The sequence below is a fragment of the Acipenser ruthenus genome, chromosome 28 (assembly GCF_902713425.1).
Source record: "Acipenser ruthenus chromosome 28, fAciRut3.2 maternal haplotype, whole genome shotgun sequence".
NCBI classification, from domain to species: domain Eukaryota; kingdom Metazoa; phylum Chordata; class Actinopteri; order Acipenseriformes; family Acipenseridae; genus Acipenser; species Acipenser ruthenus.
In genome coordinates this window covers 19,520,680-19,544,704 of record NC_081216.1, presented here as the reverse complement: position 1 = coordinate 19,544,704, position 24,025 = coordinate 19,520,680, and the positions used below count along the sequence as shown (strand labels likewise).

The following is a 24,025-nucleotide window of genomic DNA, read 5'->3' as shown; positions in this document are numbered from 1 at the left end:
GAATACTTTCGCAAGGCACTGTACATTTTTAAATAGACTACCAAGAGTAAATTGCGTCAAATGTCTCTTTATATTTAGTTTTTCTGTTTACAATCATTCTGCATTGCTTTAATACTTAATTTTTAAATGTTATGTATCAGAATACACCTGGCTTTACTTGTGCCTGCAGAAACATCGTTTTTTAAGAAATCACATGATGCATTGACCTTTCAACTCTACTGGCCCCATATCAGAAGGAGTGGCTAGCAGAGTTCACCACATCATATGATTTGTTATATACAGCTTGCATGTTATAAACCTGATTTTAACATGCAACCTCTATATAATGTGAAATATATTATTTAAATTACGGTGCATATCCCTATTACAGTAGCATCTGCCACACACCACTAAAACCAGGGCATTATGGTATTTTCTTTGAAAAGATGTTTGTGTGATATCCCAGTTTACCATGCAGAGGCTTTTGGTTTTCTGTTTGCTTAACCTGAGACTATTTACCCACTAAACTCATTTAATTGTTCACCTTGAAACATTGATTTTGTCAACCTAAAGGTGTAGAGTAGATTAGCATTAAAATGAAAGAGCGGGGTACAAATCTATACATTTTTCAAATAAAGGAAATCTTTATTGACAAGCACTTGCTCCAAAACCTAGTACACTGTCTTAAATGACTGCCGATTTCTGCCAAGAGGCTTGTGGTTTGGAGGATTTCAAACAACTTTGTACCATACCGTATATTTTAATCTATAGGCCATGTTAAGGCTGCTTAGATTGAAGTAGATCTTATTTATACTTTACAAAACTTACTGATACTGAACACAGTAGACCTGTTTTTATTGTATTTTGTTGTGTAGTGCATTGATTCTGCCTTTTGAGAATATCAGTACTGACATTTAAAATAGAATGTATTATTGATGTAGTCATACAGAACATTGTTCTCTCTGTATGTAAAAATGAAGCAGCAGTTAAATTATCCAATCATGCAGTTAAAGGTGAGTGGTCCACTTCAAGCAGTAAGAGAACCCTTTTATCACATCCACAAGAAGATGGGACAGGTAATTACAGTAATAGAAATGATTGCGCCTAGCTGTTTTTTTGTTACCGTACTCTTATTTATTTTTCTCTGAAGAGCCAGCTTACCCCCCATTTCAGAATAAAATGAATGTCTCATTTTCAATTTTGATAAAATGTATATGCCAATTTATACTGTAAGTCTTAATGTAAACTTTTAAATGTTTAACTCTCAAACCCTCAATCAAATCCATCCAGCTGTCCCGTTTTGCATAACACATTGTTTATGGAATATGGAAGTGAGCGTATTAAACTAGCAAAATATTTCATCTTTCAAATCAAATAAAGAATTTCTTACTATTTCTTTATAAGGGGGCATATGGAGATGTATCTGTATATAGCTTTCAGCCTATAAGCTAATGAAAAGTTACTTACCAACTGAATAGCTACAACCCTCAACTTATTTTTTAAAGAAGTTGTTAATGTAATATATAACCTGTAGAAAACAAACAGCGGTAAACCTTTTTTTTTGGTTGTGAAGGGGTTAATAGACTTTTCTCAAGCTTTAAACTCAACAGCACTCTGACTTGAGGAGATTGGCCTCAAAAGTAAACTTTACTTTGCCTCCTTGTCTTAAGTCGTACAGCTCTGGGAGGGAAACATAATCCCTTACTGAAAACGATACTCTCTAGTTTAATAAGATTCAGACATGATGCAAAGGAATGTGAGGTACTAGCTTCTTATAAGAATAAATGCTTGTTCGCACTTTTTAATTAAAACCATATTTATATCTGCATACACTTCAAAATACAGGTACATTTTATACACTGCAGTATATCTACCCTACAGTTAATATTTTGTTACAAGTATTTACAACAACATAATGTAATTGGAAAGTTATACAGTTAATCTTTGAAGTTCCACTCCTGCAATCATCCTGCGATTTTTTTTGTGTTTATATATATATTGATGCACAAAAGAAATGCAACACTCAAGTCTAATGGATTTATATGACCTCCCTGAGCATTAACACAATCCTGGCAACACTGATGCATAGACCTGATCAGCCTCTGGACAGACTGCTGTGGGATGTTCCACCACTCTTCCTGTGCAGCTGCAGCTAGCTAGCAAATGTTGGCTGTTCGTGGTTGTCTCCTGTGGATGGCACTGGCGATTTGGTCCCACAGATGTTCTATTAGACTCAGGTCAGGAGAAAAAGCTGGCCACGGAAAGACCTTGACATTGTTTTCCTGAATTCATGCATTTGTAATCCTAGTACTGTGTGGTCTTGCATTGTCCTGCTGGAAAATCGACACTTTCGGATTGGCTTGCAGGAACGGAAAAGCTGTTGCCTCAAGGACTTTGTCAGTGTATCGCTGAGCAGTAACGTTGTCCTCAATCTGCACCAATGACATTCTTGTGTTAACAACTCAACAGTCAGCATAACGGTCCTGGGCTGGTGTGGTGACCCTCTGCCTTCCACGATGTGGCCTGTCCCTCACAGTTTCCTGATTTCTCTGGACTAGTCTGCTGATTGTTGAAGCAGAACATTTTCCGGGCAACTTCTCTCACAGACAGGCCTCCTTCAATCATGCTGATAGCAACCAGGCGATCTTCATTACTCAAGAGGGGCATGGGTGTATCTTCCGCTGTTTTTGTGGTAATTAAAATCATGTTTTTTCGAATGGCTATTTCTACAGATTCTTAATCAACTCATTTTAGCAATTTTAACTAATCTCAAATACCAAACACTGAGCACCTGCCGTTTTTATGAAATCACATGACTTGAGCTCAGTATTTTGTTATCCCAAGGAGCAATACTACTCAAACAATCAACAAACCTATCTGCTCACTACTTAAAATGTAAATAACATTATGTATGTGCCCAATGAGGTATGATGTTTCATTGTGCATCAGTATATGTGTGTGTGTAATATATATACAGTATATATACAGTATATATATATATATATATATATACACACACACACACACACACACATATATATACACACACACACACACACACACACACATATATACACACACACATATATACACACACACACACACACACACACATATATATATATAAATAAGAGAATTAATATAGAATTAGACATATATGTTTACTAAAATGTTCGAGCTGGATCAGCCATGAATCCTCACCACTTAATTTCAGTTTATTAAACGGTCTCTGATGATTTGTATTCTTAATAGAAATACCTTGGCTGGCTTGTTCTTTTGCATTTTTACCAGGGCTACAGTACATCATCTCATCTAATTTTATTAGGAATCTCATTAGATTAGGAATCTCATTTTAACATGGTTATGGATAGAAAATAATGGATGTAATGCAGTGCATGCTAATAAAGGCATTACTCTTTGGCATGAAAGTTGCAGGGCTATTAAATTGATATATTTTTGGGTTATTTTAATGAAAACAGTAGAGGATTTTCTTTAGTTCATTAAATCACATGTTCAGTAGAACCTCTGCCACTGCCTTCATTGCAACATGATAGCCTTCAGGTTACTTTAATATGCATCCACATTAAATTAGTTGGGGAATTCATTTTGATGAAACAATCCTTCTGAGATCATACTTGACTTTTTGGGGGGGGACTAAAAAAAAAAATCTATTTTTCACATTGGTCATTTTCTACTACTTGTTTCTTGTAAATTAAATGGTTTGAGCCTGAAACCAGATAAAAAGAAGCTGATGTGACCTTTTATCAAGTGGAGAATATTTTAATTGAAATTGATTTAAAATGTGATCTAATCTATAAAACAGATCATGGAATACTAAATACATTCAGATATCTTAAACACAAGTCCTACTGTTGTATAACAGTTTTATACTTTATGTATGTATGTAGATGTCAAGCTGTGCCACTTTTTGCTGGCATTGGCAGAAATTTCCTGTCAGATGCTGTGCTTACAATGCCATTCTTACAATGATCTTCCACTTACGAGGACCCTCTGTCTGTGCCTGCACTTTGGTTTTACTGTACACCTTGCACTTTATTTTGTTAATAAATGCTGCAGACAGGGCTTGTTAGAAAGTTGAGTAGGGTGTCTTGCTTGCCAGTGTTCAGTAATTATACACAGAGCCATCAGTTGGCTATAGCAGACACCGACCCCTGCTGGATACTACTGGATTCTATCTTTCCCACGGTTGTAGGAGTGGCAACCAAGACTTTTGAAAAATCTATTTTCTTACATATATTAGCTTTTTGAACCAGCCCCGCTTGTATTCTGGTGTCTTTCTGTAACCTGGTTATATGTTGTTAGGGCTCCAATCACCGGAAGCAAGCACAGTTTCAGTGTAGTAGTTGCCAACGAAACATGTTTACTCTGTTGCTGCTGAATACATTATTTGTTGACTAGTTTCATGACGTCACGATATTTCCAGAAGGTTCATACAGTACTTGAATGTGGTAGTATTTATGACTGAGCCTTTGTTGTTTGTTTGGTGCTTTTCAAAGGTCGATTTCAGACTGAAATGCACAGCAAAGTAAACAGACCAAGTGGTATTGTGATCTTTGTTTACCATATCAATTGACTTGACTACTTAGCTGAAAATCCTCAATCACTATTACATGCAGACATGCAAGGTGTTTTTGTATGGAGCAATCAGTCTCATTGGTTCATAGAAACTAGTTCAAACTTCAATCAACTGTCCATATTCATGAGGTAACCCCTCTGTTTTAACAATGAGGTTTTTCTGGGAACCTTCAATATTATACGGTGAAGATCAATTATATTTAGACACCTACAGTTGTTTGTTTTCACAACAGGTGAACCAGGTTAATTTGATAAAATAAAAGGAAAAATATAGGTCCATGCTCATGAGTTAAAGCAACTCAGCTGCTCTATGTAAACCAAAAACAAATGATCATGAAGTACTAGATAATTTCAATCCCCATAGACATGTTTTCAATCCATTGCAGTGTTTTTTTTTTATAAAACTAGTAGGAATGTAGATTGTAGCATAGAAAATACAGCAGATACAGTAATGCATGTGCCATGTATGCTATCCAGTAACAGACTAAAAAAACAACAGAGAAACCTTGTCGACATTGATTTACAAACAGACAATACTTATTTGTACAGTAGGTTGTTGAACTGCCTAAGATAAGCATGCCTGAACTTGTCTCTGCTTTACCAGGTAGTGATACAACATTAGGATTTTCCATTACTGAAGTGTTTACTTTGGGGCATGAAAGCTTTTAGTAGGTCTGTATAATACCATAGGTGAAAAACACTAATATTCTTCTTGCCATTTTGTTTTATACTTAGTTTTAGGGCTTGATTTACAAAGGCTCCTGCACCCTTATGTCTTGTAATGACATTATTGAACCTTTATCAAACCCTGCCTTACTCTGCATTAACGGAAGCAGCACATAGGTGTGATGTCAGGTCTGAATCTGGTGTGCTTATGTAATAAATCAGTCAGGAGGGAAAAAGAGGTGTCGCCAAATACAGGTGAAGTGCTTTAATTCTAAAATAGATTTAACTCTTTTTTACTTCACCTCCAAGGAATAAATAACATTGATGTACATACTTGCCAGTATGCAGCAGCTTAAGTGATATATGTAACATTAAATGACAATGACAGACACCACAAATACAGAACCGTTTCTGAACAGTCAATTCAAATATTTTATAAATAATGCTGTGAACATTAAAAAAACGGCTGTCCAGTGCAACCCAAGGGCATACAGTAGTGCGTTACAATTGCAACCTTCAAGCTTAGGTTTGTCTGTTTCTGCTGCTTAATCTGTAATATTTGGGTAATTTCTTTGTTGATTGTATTTTAAGACCAAAAAAAAAGGCAGGCTATAACGGATACATTTTTTTTTTAACTCAAACAATGCAAAATAAAAAATGTCATATTTGCGCTAAGATGGTGAGATATACTTAAGAACAAGCTAGGTTGTGCTGACCTTAAAAGGTAAATAAGCATTTGTTGCAGTTGCACATTCACCTGTCTAGTTTGTGCAAGTGCATATTTTAGCCATTGTATTTTAATTGGATCTTTGTCAATCAGGTCCAAAGTATCAGGGGGTATTTTACATTGTTTGTAAATGTACAGCTATTTCAATTCTGTAAGTAAATTAAATAAAAATGAAAGAAAAAATATATATTTGTAAATGGTAAATCAAACATTCTGTGGTTCGGGCAGCAGCAACTTTAATCTGATAAATAAAACAACACCATTTTTAAACTTGTGCTTAATTTAAAGAAGTAAATGAGGTTTGGTATTATTAATACTTCATTGAGTTTCTCTGGAGTGTTTGAAGAATAGTTGTTTCTCAAAACACCTTAGAGAGAACATTTTTAAGAATGTGTTCAGAGCTGAAGCAGAGTTATGTAACTTTTCCTGTGTGGGTTTGGATGAAAAAGGGCGCCCGTCTCTTTTACATGGGCAAGAACATTCTTCTTAACAAATTATGTCTAACATGGCTTGTTACCGGTGAGAGGAGCAAAATGGAATGGGCTTTTGCTATGGCATGTGCAACAAATGATGGGCAATTAAGACACGTAAACTTTAACATCCCCATGCAAGCCTGGATAATAAAGTGATTAGTTTTCATTCTGGGGTGAGAGGCAGTGGCCCTTAATGCTTAGACACTGCAGGCAGACCTATGTAGCTGCCTCTTAGCAATTACTGTCGTTTGGTTCTTGTGCAAAGTACAGGCAGCGCCAGCAGAGCATGAGACAATTATAATCACTCTGGTTGCTGTCTCATCAACCTCTTGGGAATTAATTGGAAAACACTTGTGTGCAGTTCTATCAACATGTATTCCTTTGTTTATATATTCTTAGTTGTATGTATTAGTATTTTTAGTAGCTCTAAGGTGGATTTGAAAGGTAATACAATCAAAGCAAAGCGTATTTGTTGTTTTGAAGTATATTATATTGTAATTGGGCTGTCGGTATCAAATTTCTTTAGTCATTGTTTGACTCGTAATCATGTTTCCTATTAACTAGGCTGAGCAAACAAAAGCTAGGAAATACATAAAGATGCCTGGTCCATAAAATGATTAGAACATATTCATGTAGTCTACATCATTGCTAAACAAGTCAGTAAAAGTTAGTAGTTATTTTACAATTATTTTAGTTTTAAAAGAATGTAATACATGTAGACTAAGTTATTTGCAGTTTAATTATGAAACCTATAACAAAAAATACACCAATAATTAATCTTTATTTGATTTAATAAAATGGACCCCTTTTTAAATAATTCATGAGTTTAAGCTTTAGTTTGTTTCAACAATGATGATCATTAGGCTTAAACAATTTTGCTTTTAAACATCCCCAACATTACAGCTATTGAGATTAAGTAAATTAATGTCCAGATAGGCAGTTCTTGGGTGCTGTGAACAGAAATGTGCATACATGAATGAAAACGTGAAAGCCACTATACAGTCATACCCAACGAACATTTCCTTGAAGATAATTGACCCATCCCAAAGTCAGTTATCTAGCAAGTAATGCCTGCTATAGAGAGTACTGTTGCTAATATTGTGTTTTGTGAATGAACTCATTTTTAAACAGTGTTTTTGTAAACAGGTTGCATTAGGGAGTTTGAAACGAACCCGCTGTTGCAGTTAGAGGTTTAGTGAATAATGATGACTGAACTTGAGTGAAAACACATAGGCCTATGGGTAATGTAAATAACAGTATAATAGCGATACAAATTAATGTTTTCATGTAGGTTTCTTAAAGTATTATCTTATAAAAAAAAATCCTGCACTTCAGTTTGCTTAGGAGGAGCCTTTGTGCCAGCTGAAGCAGCAATCGGTTATCGCAAGTTTCATTTCTTGACTTAAGCTTTCATGCTCCCAGTTTTTCCACATAGTTTTAACATCAACTTACCATTGAACCGTGACTGGGAAAGACAAAGGAAATTGAATAAGAGACGGGAAAGGTTCACAATGTTAACATTGCATATAGTGAAAGTTATTTATTGTAGTGGGAAGAAAAAGGTCACTCTGAGTGGAAAGTCAGGTAGCTCTTTAACAACATGAATGATGTGAACATGACAAATGATGTGGGCAGTCTAGTAAAGCTGATTTGAGTTGGAAAATGAGGAAGACTTTCAACTAGGTTCCTTAAACTATTTGTCCATTTAATTGTAGCTTGCTGCAGACGTGCGTTTTTAAAATATGTACTTTTAGAATGAAGTGGTTTAATGTATAAATAATTTTAATTACCAAAAGCATAACAAATGATGCCTGAAATGTATCCTGAAAAACAATATTATAAAATTGTTTAAAATTACAAATACTTGAGTACAGCAATTTGCTGAAATTTTCATACGGAAATTTACGTGGGCTAGTAAATAATGCCTGGACCACTCAAAACAAGTTTCCTTTAAACTTCATATACCAATACACTAGAGAAAAAAAACAAACAATCTAATATAATTATTGTACTCCAACGTATTTGTATTTTATTTTTCATTTGTTTTAAAAGCATCATAATTAACATGGAATAATTGACTTTTTCATCAATAGAACTCATTAATTGTATATCTCGGCAGTTGCATTGTTCCTTTTTAATTTGATATTTCTCTACCAAAAAAACATAACAGGGTATTATAAAAAAGGTGTTGGGACCTATACACCTGTATGCCCTCATGAATTATACATCGGATATTTCACATCACCATTTATATCAGATGTGTACTGAGTGTCACCCTCACATAGCTCTCGGTAAATTAAAAGCAATAAATAGAAGCCATGAGTTCAGCCTATTCACTAAATGAAAAAGAGAGGCTTTGAGATGGTTCTCTTGACTAATGTCTTGTCAATTTCATTTCGTATTTGTTAACCACTTCACCACCATGGGTCAAATTTGACAGAGACTCCTTCATTATCAGATTGAATAACCACAATTTCTGCAGGGATATGGATAAGGGAATGAAATTATTTCGTGTTTTTTTTTCTTTATTTCGTGTTTTTTTTTTTATTTATCCTTTTTTCTACCCAATTTGAAATACCCAACATCCAGTGTTTAAAGTGATTTGAAAAAGGTGCTGGTATGCACAAACAAATGGCGGGTGGGGGGTTGGCAGGGGGTGGGCGTGGATGGTGGGTTGGTAGGGTGGTTGGGGGGGGGGGGGGGGTGAATGATTTTACCACATTCAGCCAGAGCTATTATTATTATTATTTATTTCTTAGCTGACGCCCTTATCCAGGGCGACTTACAGTTGTTACAAGATATCACATTATTTTTACATACAATTACCCATTTATACAGTTGGGTTTTTTTTTTTTTTTTACTGGAGCAATCTAGGTAAAGTACCTTGCTCAAGGGTACAGCAGCAGTGTCCCCACCGGGATTTAAACCCACGACCCTCCGGTCAAGAGTCCAGAGCCCTAACCACTACTCCACACTGCTACGGATCAAGTATCATTTTTAAATATCCTCTACAATATGTTATTATTAAGCTTTTTCTAAAATGACTTGTTAGTGTTTTAATGTTATACAGCAAAAAATAACATTTCTTGTCCAGATATTGAAGATCCTGGCTGATGAGAAGTTTGCTGATTTAGTTCGGGCTTGGTGCTGACTTTAGTTCTGATGATGTTGGAATCGTCACTCAGTGATTGCTTTAAGTTGCTTTAGCTGGCCTAGATTGCTCTTTTCATGTTGATGTTATAAAATGATTACACAAAAATAAAATGGATGAAATTCAATAAGAAACGTATTAGTAGGATTTCACTGGTATGATTTCCAACACACTTAAGTAATGCATAAAATTCGCGGGTACATGGACCTACGGGGGAAGTACTCATGCTATGTAGAGACACTAAAGTCATTTTGTTCGAAACTGAAGAGGTCCGGGGAGGGTGTTTTGCAGCAGAATAGCATTAATATTATTTTTTCCCTCTGGATTTTTTTTTCTTTTACCGGTATGCCATACCGTCAGTTTTTTTTTCTTCCTTATACCGCCCCACTTTAACCACTGCCAACATCACCTCACCACTGCAAGCCACTTGGTGATCAGGAGGACTGAAGATCAATGGGCAACCTCCGTTTCTACTATCAAGCCAATTGCCAAAAGCAACAGATGTTAAGAATATCTTGTTTCTGTCAAGTACTGCAATGGAATGTTTTCAAACACTTAGCTAGATCAATTAATACATTACCCACTAAACAGCTGTAAGCCAAGTTAGATGCCAATGTGTTATTCAATTTGACTAATAACATCTCAGACAAATGAGGATGGATAGAGAGTCAATATGCTCACTTAGAAAAGAACCTGCATATTTGTTGGTTAATCAATATTTTCCAATACCTTAGGCTGTCATAGTAACAAAGGAAATGGATAATAATTGAGTTAAAGGAAAGACCTATGGTAGAATGAAATGTTATAAAAGACTAATACAGTTTAAGTAATAGTAGGGATGTGGCTGTTATTTAGCCAGCCTCATTCTATATATTTACAATGATGTGTGCTTACAGTATGTGGGAAAAAACATCTTGAAATATTTTAGTTGGAGGTCTAAAGTTATTGCCAAAATAATCATGAGTATAAAACAAAAAAAATGGGATGATATGGAGTGCCAGGCATTTCTAATGGGGTGAAAGGGTTGAAAATGTACAGGTTTACCAGAGTATACGTCTAGAATAAATAAAATATAATCTACAACAAATTATATCTTGTAGGGGCCTCTAATGAGTTTCAACCATGTGGATTCTTTGGATAGTCAACAGAATTATTATAGACTCTAAATCATTGGTTTGGCATTCCAGTTTATACCACAGAACTGTCTCTCTGCATATTTCAGATACATACGCCTTGTTTACGCATTAACATTGAACATTTATTTCACCCACCTCCAGTGTTAGGAATTCAAAAGGCAGCGGGTCATGATCATGAGTAAACAACAAAATAATTGAGTTTAAGCTGCTCAAGCAGGATCTGTTGACTCTCTGCTTGCGTTATTGTACTGTCCTGCAGGATTTGCACTGAAGGATTTGCGCTGCAGATAAGAGACAATCGAATCCATATGATCTTTAACCTTTTATTCCAATTGTATGGAATACAGTCCACTACCATGCCCTCTCCGTTGAATTAGGTGCATGGATAGGTGGTTGATACAACCCAGGGTGATCTTCTTGCTGTGAAATGCTCCCAGCGAGGTACAGGTTGATAATATTAATCCCTTCGAGAAAAAAAAAAAACATTCAGAGAGTTGGATTTGGCTTTAGAACAAATGAGGAAAGTATATAACAAATTATGTATTATGATGTCAATATTTGAGTTCTGGTAAATTTTCTCTCCACACAAACATGTCCCTAATGTGATCAATAGCATTCAGTGCATTGGTAAAAAGTGCAATTTCATATGACCATTCTTTGTATTCTTTTGTATTTCAGAATGCACTTGATTCATGTGGATTCTGTTCATCGATGGATGGAGGACTTGCGGTACATGACAGAAGTGGAGTGCATGTGCATCCTTCAATCAAAACCAATCAGTGTTGATGAAGATGCTCAAAGCGAGCTCATCATTAACCCAGAGCACACTGTACGGGACAACCTTCAGACTCTGCTGAAGAGAGCTTTCATTATCAGCTCTGAACTGACCAAAATGTTTCAAAAGCTGGAGAAGAACCGTTGGCAAAGAATGCACAGCACAGCAGTGAGAGCCAATTGCCATGTGCGCTCCCTGGTCAATGAGTACAACATCTTCACAAGGAATTCTCCTGCAGAAATACAAAAAGTAAGTGGTTCCAATTCAGGTAAAACCCAATTACACAGGATATAATTGTAATAGAGTTGTGACACAATTGGAAATATATATGGACCTCTGCCATCACCATTGTTAGATTGTAAATCCAGCTAAGGATGTAATCGTTATTTTATTTTTATGACCCGTACCTTCGCTGCAAAGTTTCTACAAATCTTCCCAGCTCATTATTACCTAGTTCCTTTGCAATTGCTTGATCTGATGATCAGCACTGAACTTGTGAACCATCAAATTGATACAATGACTCATAGTTTAGCCATCATTCTCCAGTAATGCATATTGTAATATCAGTAAACCATGAAAAAGAAAAAGAAATGCGGCCTTCCTTCTTGATCAGCATTTCCCATGAGTGTATCTCCTTTATGACTATAGTGTTGCGTACATAGAATGGCCTTAACACAAAGGTTTCATGGAAGATATGTCTTTCTGGATGTCATTATAAAGTGTCATGCTGTTTTGGCAAATAGGATTCGTGTGTCACTTTTTTTTTTTTACAGTTTTCTTTCTGTTGTATGCTGATTTGGACAACTGAATTTCTATGTTTGTTTTAAATGAAATTCATTTTAAATAACTTTACCTTTTATTAACAAAAGTGTTGGCAATATAAACAATTGAATGTGTAATATTAACTAAAGGGTTTTGTGAACCAAAGGGTCATTTCATCCACTACGTCCGCTTCATCTGTAATTAGTGATTCACATCACTAGTCAAATTAGAAAGTAGCAATAGAATGTAAAATAATAAAATCTGAGTGCATTATTATATAAATCGGTTTAACCAGAGCTGAATTTGTAATAGCTCATAGATTTGCCTATTTAAAATTAGCTTTTAATAGGTTTACAGAGTGACGTCCTTGGAAAGGCCAGTTGTTCAATTTTCAGCTTCATAGATCCTTATTTCATGCCTCTTTTTCTTGACGAACATTGTAATGTGAAAAATTAAAATATATATTTTTTTATAGAAGGAAAATTAACAATAACTTCTCATTAGTTATCTTAACAGAACATAAAATAATAATACAGGCTTTAAACTGGAGATAGACTTGCGTCACAAGACCTTATTAAAACAAACCTGTTGTAGTTATATTAGAGATAAAGGATATAGGGATACTTTGTGTAAATTATGATGTCAAGAAACCAGCACGGTAATATTAGAAGTGCTATTTGAGTATCAGATCTTGCATGTAATAAAAATGTACTTATTGTATATCCTGCAGATTATGTTGGATGGCTTTGAAATTTAGGAATCTGATTGCTTCAGAAAATTGTTCATTGAATTAGCCTGCCTATAAACTAAAGGCATGTTTGCCCACCTTTTTCTTCTATTCTTTTCATGGTCATTGCAGGGGTGAAGTTTTTTTTTCTGATGCATTGGTTAAATTGGACTTGTTTTGTTTTTTTTCTCATTAGTATGAAAAGGCACTGCTGGAGAAATGCATGGAGCTGACAATCATAACTGAGAGGTATTTTTTTCTCTCTAAGACTTGTTTGTGTATTGCTTGGCAAAACTGTGCTTATTGAGTTGAAGTAGACTTCTCTGCTCTCCTCAGTGAAATAGCTTAGGTCACAAAAATATAAAAAAATATAGTATATTGCCAGTATAGTAGTAGTATATCAACAGTATACAGATTGCATTTTTATACTGCATTTCATGCAGGAGTTAAAAACACTATTGATATAGAACTGAGGACATCCCCAATTCCATAAATTGCATCCATTTTGATCTTCCATTAGCTACTATACATGTGTCTCCAATGTGCAGCTTTTAAAACATGGCATCTGGAACTACACGGTTTGGTTGCCTTGCCTTCAAGGAAATCTTGAAGGCAAGGCAACCAGGTCAAAGCATGTCTTCTAGGTCAAAGCATGTCAGTCAATAGGGGGAGTAGCTAATAAATAAATATTTAGTTGTCTTCTTGTATTACCAGATTTTGAAAATGGAAGTGTGTTTGCTAAAACCTGCATTTCTTTCAAAATTGCACATTTGAGACCTTCATAAGGAAAAAAAATATGTATGGATTTATTTTGTTAGCTGCAATCAATGTAAGGATTTGAACACAGCATTTGTGATTTATTCAGCCTTAAAACAGATTTAATTTAAACTGATACACTCCAATAGACCTGATGGATCGTGTATATATACAGTTGAAATTCTTTTACCTGTTCAAAGCAAGCACAGAAGTCATCCTTTTGTAAGTACATGTGTGAATGTGGGATGCAACTCTTCGATTACTGAAAGAACAATGGAAATGTGGTAAATACTGTGATTTTAACATGTTAATTTAAAGCTGTATTTATTTGTTTCTAAAGGTGCATACACACAGAAGATGAATATTTTTTGATGTCTATGAAAGACTCGATCCATGAAATACTGACATCTGTTGGCGAGTCCTTCAGCCACATGATTGACATGGCTTTAGCCAATGAGATACAGGTTAGTAAATTACAGGGTAGGTTTTCTTCTTTTTCAGATTTGAATGTCCCTGAATATTTACAAGGGAACTTACAAGGGGGAAATGCTTTCAATGTTATGGAAACTCTTTGGTCAAAATGTAACAGCACCCTTCACTTTGACCACTGCTCCAATTAGGGTATATTCAGATGTGTGCACAGTATGAAGCATGCCTCATCAGCACAGTCATTTCCAGTACGCTTGGTCAATGCCTGGTAAGTATTAGTGTCCGTGGTGATCACACAACATATTGAGGGTAGACATTTTGAGACCCACATTCCCAGCATAGACTGTACCATCACTCAACCCCTCATTTGATACCCATTAGCATTGAAATCTCTACAGGGGAGTTGATGTTCTTTCTATACAGGTTTTAGGTATTTATAATAGGCCACCCTTTTTGCATGTGAATCAGTAAAAGCCATTTCCAATTAAACCAGTAAGCTGATGGAATTAAACGAAGGCACAGAATAGAATGCAATGCAATGCCATTGGCTTTCCACCTGGTACTGAGATCAGTCTCAGATTTCAGTTGAAGATAGTATTAGTGCAGAGCTCTGGAAATGCAGTTGATGTGTACTCTAAATAGAACCACTGATGCCAATTGATGAGGCACTGCGGTCCTTTTCTGTGCGTATATTAAAACGAATTACTCTGGGCATGAAACGTTCTCTTAATTTTTAAAAGCACTTTAAAAAGACTTGTGTTGTCAAGTGTTGAGTAGTTAGTCACTAACTCATCTCCTATCAGTTTCACTTCCTGGTGTCTGTCAGCAGCTTGTGTAGATCTAGCAGAGGATGCATGAACACATTCTTATCAAGCAGTGTCTCGAACAGAGAAAGTCTTGAATTTGAAACTGATAAACTAGTTTATCTTTCTCTTCATGTATAGTTTTAAGGTGTTTATTTCTAAAAACATTACAGAACTAAACAAATGTGCCATTGACAAGTGTTCTGTAAGAAAACAGAAAAAGAGATGCTTCCATTGTTTATCCAAATAATTGTTTTGAAAGAATTTAAAAAACGTATTCTTGTTACCAAAATGTTTCAGTAGTATATTTTCAGAATGCTATATAGACAGTCAAACCATTAAAAAAAATCCTTCAAGACACTACAATAACCTTAATTGGCATTTACTGTGTTTCCACATTATTATTATTATTATTATTATTATTATTATTATTATTTTCTATCACAGGTCTTGGTCAGACAAATGGAATTGTCTGATAACATGTATACCATTGGAACAGCCATCAGCAGCCTACTCGGCCTGACCCAAGAAGGATCCCATTTGTGCCGCATCATAGCGAAGGTAAGATGCGGTCGTGCCACAAGCTCTATAGCACCTCCTTCTGGCTCACTGTTATATTCTATTCTATATACTAGAAGTCTGAGAACATGTACAGCATATTGTAGTTCTGTAAAATACAGGTAATTTGATAGTTTATGCTCTACTATAAGATGTTTATATCTATATACTCTTATTGACCGCTTTGATTTTAGCTTTTGATGTGCTGTAGAAACAGCATTTGGTAAAGTCCGGCAGTGAAATAATAGTACAGATGAGAACAGCTGTAAAAGACCTTATCAACATCAGAACATGCATCAGATAAGGGATATAAGTGAGTGGCTCAAAGTATTTTCAAACCAGATTTATCTTTGTGGACGTCACTGTGTTGAAACCTACTCTACCCAGTTACGCTTTTCAGAGTGCCAGATGCAAGAGATGAGAGGCATATATACTTAAGGTGATGTGCAATATTGAGGGAGGATCAAAATGAAGGGCTTTGTTTTTGAACAGCATACAGACATGCTCAAATTTGTTGGTACCCCTCCACAAAAAACGAAGAATGCACAATTTTCTCTGAAATAACTTGAAACTGACAAAAGTAATTGGCATCCACCATTGTTTATTCCATATTTAATAGAAATCAGACTTTGCTTTTGATTTTTTATTCAACATAATATTGTAAATAATAAAACAAATGAAAATGGCATGGACAAAAATGATGGGACCGCTAACCTAATATTTTGTTGCACAACCTTTAGAGGCAATCACTGCAATCAAACGTTTTCTGTAGCTCTCAATGAGACTTCTGCACCTGTTAACAGGTAGTTTGGCCCACTCTTCCTGAGCAAACTGCTCCAGCTGTCTCAGGTTTGATGGGTGCCTTCTCCAGACTGCATGTTTCAGCTCTTTCCATAGATGTTCGATAGGATTCAGATCAGGACTCATAGAAGGCCACTTCAGAATAGTCCAATGTTTTGTTCTTATCCATTCTTGGGTGCTTTTAGCTGTGTGTTTTGGGTCATTATCCTGTTGGAGGACCCATGACCTGCGACTGAGACAGAGCTTTCTGACACTGGGCAATACGTTTCGCTCCAGAATGCCTTGATAGTCTTGAGATTTCATTGTGCCCTGCACAGATTCAAGGCACCCTGTGCCAGGCACAGCAAAGCAGCCCCAAAACATAAGCGAGCCTCCTCCATGTTTCACTGTAGGTATGGTGTTCTTTTCTTTGAAAGCTTCATTTTTTCGTCTGTGAACATAGAGCTGATGTGACTTGCCAAAAAGCTCCAGTTTTGACTCATCTGTCCAAAGGACATTCTCCCAGAAGGATTGTGGCTTGTCAATATGCATTTTAGCAAATTCCAGTCTGGCTTTTTTATGTTTTTCTTTCAAAAGTGTAGTCCTCCTGGGTCTTCTTACATGGAGCCCACTTTCGCCAAAAAGCGACAGATGGTGCGATCAGAAACTGACGTACCTTCACCTTGGAGTTCAGCTTGTATCTCTTTGGCAGTTATCCTTGGTTCTTTTTCTACCATTCGCACTCTCCTTCTGTTCAATCTGGGGTCGATTTTCCTCTTGCGGCCGCGCCCAGGGAGGTTGGCTACAGTTCCATGGACCTTAAACTTCTTAATAATATTTGCAACTGTTGTCACAGGAACATCAAGCTGCTTGGAGATGGTCTTGTAGCCTTTACCTTTACCATGCTTGTCTATTATTTTCTTTCTGATCTCCTCAGACAACTCTCTCCTTTGCTTTCTCTGGTCCATGTTCAGTGTGGTGCACACAATGATACCAAACAGCACAGTGACTACTTTTCTCCATTTAAATAGGCTGAATGACTGATTACAAGATTGGAGACATGTGTGATACTAATTAAAGAAACTAATTAGTTTGAAATATCACTATAATCCAGTTATTTATTATCTTTTCTAAGGGGTACCAACAAATGTGTCCAGGCCATTTTAGAATATCTTTGTAGAATAAGCAATAATTCATCTCTTTTCACAGCTTCTTTGCTTTATTCTATGACCATACCAAAGGCATGCAAGTATACATGATAAAATAGCTTTTAATTTCATCACTTTTCAGGAGGAATGAAGCATTATTTCAATGAGCTGTAAGGGTACCAACAAATTTGAGCATGTCTGTATTTTGTGTTCCTCCACTTAATTCATGCTCTAGAATTGTACTTAATGTGTATTACATTGTTCAATATGTGAATCCTGTTAGTCTGTCAGTAAGTTACTATAACTCAGTTACAGGATCTGAAGTATTGCTGTAAAACTATACATGTCAACCATAACTTTAAAAACTGGATAGTAAGATGATGTGATATTTCTGAAGGGTTATTGAGCTCTGTGAAACAGGTGGAGTCAATAGTGTCAACCTGGGTAGAATTTGGTTGCTTTAAAGAATTAGGTTGTTTCAATATTCTAAAGCTAAGGACAGCAACCATAAGATGCGTGCTCTATTCAGAACATGATTGGTGAGACGAGTTGTGAAGTTTGCTGCACAGGTTAAAGAATCACAAGCCTTGTGGAACACTGTTCAATTTCCCCATGCAAAAATGAAGAATCATTGCATTTACATTGTCAAATTGAAAGCGATTGCTTCAGATGAAAAGGGAATTTAATTAGCTGAAACCTTGTATGGATTTGCACCTCACTGTCTGTAAGTTAGGGCTGAATTAAATGAACAATTCTGTAAAGAATCTCTTTTTAATGATATTTCTTTCTTTTAGTTTCCACTAAAATAAATAAATCAATAAAGAAAATGATAATTATGGAAGCTTTTTTTTTTTTTTACATTTATCCTCTTCCGGTTAAAAGGCATATATTTTCTTTTGGGACCAATGGGTCGATGTGGTTTTGAATTCTTAGGGCCGTCTCTGAATATCTACTGATTTCTTTTTCACATTTCCAATTGGAAAGGGCAATAAACTGTCTCTGAGATTAAATTGAACCTATCAATCAATATTGCAGCACTGAACTATAGATGTTTTTTGTTTGTTATTTATATCTGGGCTGAGAGATGGTACTGTACATGGAATATCATTCTTGGGTAGGTTTCTGTACCACATCTGTTGAACTACACATGACAATAGAATATAATTTAAGGGAAATGTCATTGTCTAGTTAACAGGAGTAGATGAATAATTAATATGGTTTTCAACGCAGGAAGGCAAAGCCAGTATTAAAATCAGCTGTTTTGGCAGAGATGTTTCAACACCTTGCAAGCTTGTTTCTTACTATTTCATATATATAAAAAAGAAAGCCTCTTAAAAGATGCACTAGGTTTAATCTAAAGTCAGTACTAGATAATAACAGCAAAAAAAGTAATTTACAACAATGAATGTCATTCTATCATTGGCTACTGTAGATGTGCTGTACTGTTGACCTTTTGCTTTCCACAAACCAGTTCCCAGGGCTTTTGGGGGTAATGCACCAATAGCAGGCCTCATTTTCGTGCTCAATAACAGACAAATGTATCTCATTTTTGATTTTGAAATAGCCAAGTATTACTAGAACTTCCTCTTCCCTAACAATCCAGGGAGGGGTGGTTGACAATTGTTGTTTACTAGGATTTTCAACAAACCATAATTCTGTTAACATTCATTCTTCACTTGAATTTCGCATTTGACAGAATAGTTTGCCATGATTTTAATTCCCTGTATGCGTGGTGATGTGGCGTATGATATGTTGAGCCAGGGTTCTGGATTGCTTTCAAGGTCAGGCATTGTGTGGGCAGAAAATAAACAACTCCAAAAACAGCCTATGCCCATTAGCCATCCCATTCTTACACTCCACAATCTCTCTCCCTGTGGGCTGTGTCATCTAAATGATATACCATATTAAGATAATGATGGTAGTTACTGTATGTTAGGGGTAATTCTACCAAGGGAAATTTCATCTGTGGATCCTTTCTGCCTCTATATAATGCAGTCTGTTTAACTGATTGGATAAAAATAGGATGCCTTAATTAGGAACTGTATTTCAACCACACGTTTTGCAGGAATAGCTCTTCATAGTTTACAGACTGATAAATAGAAAGAAAATGACTAATACATTGGGGTTCTTGGAAAAGTTACTGCAAGGGACACCAGAGAAGTTATATTCAGCTACATTCCTATATAAGTACATATTTATTAGTTAAGTAAGTGTTAATTAAATAAGCTGCATGTTTTTTGTTCCTGGTTAGCATGAATACTTTAGTCCAAAATACAAACCTAACATAAATCAGTACGTTCATGTTAAATGGTGATAGATTTAATTAATCTGATACCGTTCATGTTGAATACAAATTGTAGAATTTTACATTTTGGAGGATTTTTCATTGGGGTGGCTTCTACAGGTTCAGCCATTTTAGGTAGAAAATAAAACAAATCAAGCATTCTTTCAATCCTAAAAGCATCCTTCTCATCCCACCTTGGTTTTACAAAATGTTCCGTTCTGTATACTGCACATGACGACAAAGTGAAATGATTTGAACCACTTGCATCAATAAAAATCTGAAATCTGCTCATTACAGTATAGTACAGTTATAGTGAAAACTATTTTACTAGAAAACATCCATCAGATCACTTCTGAGTGGATCTCTTTGTCTGTAGAAGACTAATATAACACAGCCTGATGTTCACAGTACTGTACAAGCGCTGTCATTTTATTGTTAAGTAAGTTCACAAGTTCAGAACTTTATAATAGCAATCACTAGATGGCACTGTCTCATAATTCTGCCCTATGATGCATGTGTATGGAAGGCAACTAGAACTGAGGCCCAGCTCCTGAAATTGGGTAAAAACTCCTAAGCACAGACTTGCACAAAATATTTGATTAATTTCAATAGGAACCACTCAAAATGACCGTAAAAACATCACATAAATAGGGCGACTAAAAAAAGAAAAGAAAATGTAATGTAATTAGTAGCTACTTGTTCTTAAAGTACATCCATCCACATTCTCCACATTTTTATTTTTTTGTATGGACTTTATTCCACTGCAGGAAGGGGCTGTGGTCGCCCTTTTTAAGATTTGCCGACAGGACTGCTTCCGCTGCCTCTGTGCGCATGCTCTGAGAACGCTGGCATCAATCTGCTGCGTGGAGGAAGGAATCAGTCAGCTGGAAAAGGTATGGCAATTCCAACATAGCTATGGGTACAAAATATTCTCTTTAACTATAGGGAGTTGCGAACATGCAGTAACATGTACAGAAGCATGTTGATTAAACATGTATAAGTATTTCATCCTGGTCTATGCTGTGTATTGTACTGGCCTCTGATTCCTGAACACAGAGAAAAGTACATAAAGTATGTAAAAAAGTTTGTTACTGGTATCACAAGTGTAAATGAATATCCTAATTTTCATTAGGAATTTCACAACCCCCACCAAACCAATTATTACTTACTTACTTGATTTAAAGCTGTAATAGGACATCACTTTGGTCCATCATCACCTAATAAGGCACTTTCTGGCAGCACATTTGAATATAAGTTTATTTATGTATTTGAAAATAATCTTTCCCTAAATAGACTGTATTGTAACTGATGATGTCATGGTGCTCATGTTGATGAAGGCATAGGTTGCCCCTTGGTTATTATGGAGTGTACAAACTGTGTTTTTAACCTGTATTTTGAAATGCTATATAAATAACAGCAAATACTAGAGAGTGCACAGAGATTTCTGCCTCGGTTAATGTTACAATTTGGTACACTTCTCTGTGGGGCATTATTAATATTTAAACAAGTGTGATGTAAACAGATTTGTGCATTACACTTGCAACAACTATGAAGACCATATTCTTTACTTGTATATAGTTCTAAAGGTTGCAGAGTAAGTATTCAGACTTTTTATTTAGCATCTATGAATTGGTCTGTATTGTTAGTATTGGAGCTGTGTCTCTTTGGTAGCTTATATCGATTGTATTTGTATATCGCTTCTTTAAAAAAGCTTTTTTTTGGGGGGGGGGGGGGGGTTGTGGGAATAACCAACATTCAAAAAGAAAATGTGTGATTTTATAATTTGTTTTAATTGTGTTATTATTATTGTTATTTTCTGGCAAATCTGCAGGTGTAGACCAAGCATTAGCCCTTTTCTAACTGAATATAGACTTCAAGCACACAACCCATTGTTCAATCTGCTTCACTTAAACAAACAGCTATTAGTATCATAAATAAATGAATAATCACATAAACTAATGCATTGTGTCAAATCCATGGAAATACTGTAGGGCCATTAAGACAAATGAAAGCCACTGGGAACTACAATAAAGCAGATGTATAGACAGCAGTTCAGGAATGGCAGACTGCAATAGCAGCTCGGACTGTGCAGGCATAATAAAATCTATATGTTAATATGACAGATGACGCGTAACATCATGTTTTAACTGATTTGTGTCATCAGAGTTTTCTCATTACAAATGTAATGAAAGGTACAACAAAAACAGTTTTCAGAGAAATACTTTGCATTTTAAAACTGTACTGAATTCCAGATACAGAATATAGTGATGCTTTTTTTTTCTTCTTAGAACAGCTACTGCAATGGACATCAGGCCATCATTTCTTTTTTTTAAACAGCGTTAAAGTATATTAATTTGCATTAATCCAAAAAAACATATATTTAGAGAATGTATATGTAGAAAATGTGAATTTCAATGAGAATAACAACACATATTGCAGACATTTATTGTGTTTTGTAGACCCCCGTGAGGCAGGAAAGGAATAATACAGTATTTGCTTTATTGGTTTACAGGAGGTTTGTGTGTGGTATTCACCACATATCTTCATTTTTATATTTACTGGACTTTAACACAGGGGTCTTAACCTACTGCTCATTTATTCTTGTACAAATGTAGAAGCTTGAAGTTAAGGGTTTAGGTTTAAATGCACTTAAGCCATTTGAAACTTGAGGTCTTTCAATACAAAATAGTCACATCCAAACAGGGCACATTTTTTATACTGAAAAACGTAAGTTTTTTTTTAAAGTTTTTTTTAAAAGTTTTTTTTAACTAAAAACGCATTTCTCCACCACAGTGTAGGCCAGTACATTGTGAACCAGGGTCTCTATTTTTGTTCTTGACCCTAGATACCCTAAAAGTACTTTTACTACATGTATCATGTGATGTTTGAATATTACTGTGCTGTACAACAGAGACATCATGTGGAGAATTGGCATATTACACAATATTTCTCTGTAAGGAACTTTTAGAGTAGAAATAAGAAGGAATTCATTAAGACTGATGATTTGTATTGTTTATTGGTCCAGGATTGTATTTGTTCTCGTAGCTACATTATCTACATTTAGTATATTATTTCCCATGTTTTCGACCAAAACTAACCATAACTGCTTGCACTTGAATCAATCGTTCCAATTTAGAAACGCTAGAAAAACTGATACCGACAACCTGTTTTAAGAAGATGACAAACAAAACCGCATAACTGTATAGCAGTTCTTTCATACCAATACAAAGCATACATACTTTTTATTGATAGTAAAAAGAACATGTTAGTATTAATGTAGTCCAACAATGCAACATGTTACTGTATTGGAGGAGGGATTTGCACTAAACTGGCCAGTGGATGGAAATGTAGTCAGGCTATAAAGGGTTAATGCACCAGGATGGCCTTGGAATACCAGGCCAGGCCATTGGTTTTTTGTAGTGCAGAGGGCCTCCTTTTCAGCATGCAACATTGCTTGGGTTTCTTTAGAAGCCTGCAAACCTTGTCTTTTCTTGTCCGAATCCTGTGGCTACTGGCAAATTATCTTGCTCCTTCAACAGCCTCCAGGAAGTCTGGAGTGACCTTTAGTGGATTGAATATATGGTAAATATACAGTACATCCAGGGTGTAATGAACTGATCTAAGTTCCCTTTTTTAAAGAGCATTTTACAGTCTGAATCTCACTGAAGTGACTGCAGAAAGACTTGTTTTACTGTTCCAGTATATGTTATCAACTTTACAGTACCAAAACACCATTAAACATTTCCCCCATAGGCAGGACAGTGTACTGTAAGCTAAAGGTCCCGGAGAGTGAAGCAGCCTAATCCTATTGATCAAACCTTTTCAATGTCAGTTTACACAAGACTGGTGTCTAATGAACAAACAGTAAGCAATCAGTGAGACCAGAGAGGTATGGAGAGTGCAGTGTTTTTACTTTATCAGCAAGGGCATGGTCTGATGAAACAGTTATTATGATATCATCACATCTCTGCAGCAGGTGACTTCATCCAAGTGTGTGGGAGCTGTCAAACTAGCAAACAAGAATCATATCATTCATTTATTTATTTATTTATTTATTTATTTTAAACCATCTACAGGTATAAACCAATATTGTTTTTGTTCTGGCAACCCAATTGCTTAAATGTAATTTGACATTTGCCAGCGAGTTGGTGGTATGATGCCAAGTAAATAACCTGAACTTCTTGACATTTTTAAATGATTTTCAATCATAATTCAAATAAAAGCAGGGCAAGCATCCAGACTGCCTTTCGTTGAGAAGCTAATTATAAAAACGCT

At 35.7% G+C, this 24,025-nt stretch overlaps 1 protein-coding gene across 2 annotated transcripts in view; it reads left to right on the top strand.

Annotated features, from left to right (window-relative positions):
- Window positions 1–24,025, top strand: part of LOC117434529 (protein inscuteable homolog) — a 53,575-nt gene that overhangs the window by 20,320 nt on the left and 9,230 nt on the right. For both annotated transcript variants that reach the window (XM_059003285.1, XM_034057092.3), the window contains exons 3-7: window positions 11,407–11,752; window positions 13,189–13,241; window positions 14,089–14,212; window positions 15,428–15,541; window positions 20,518–20,643. In XM_059003285.1, coding sequence (XP_058859268.1) covers window positions 11,407–11,752; window positions 13,189–13,241; window positions 14,089–14,212; window positions 15,428–15,541; window positions 20,518–20,643 — 763 coding nt within the window. The remainder of the gene's footprint in view (window positions 1–11,406; window positions 11,753–13,188; window positions 13,242–14,088; window positions 14,213–15,427; window positions 15,542–20,517; window positions 20,644–24,025) is intronic.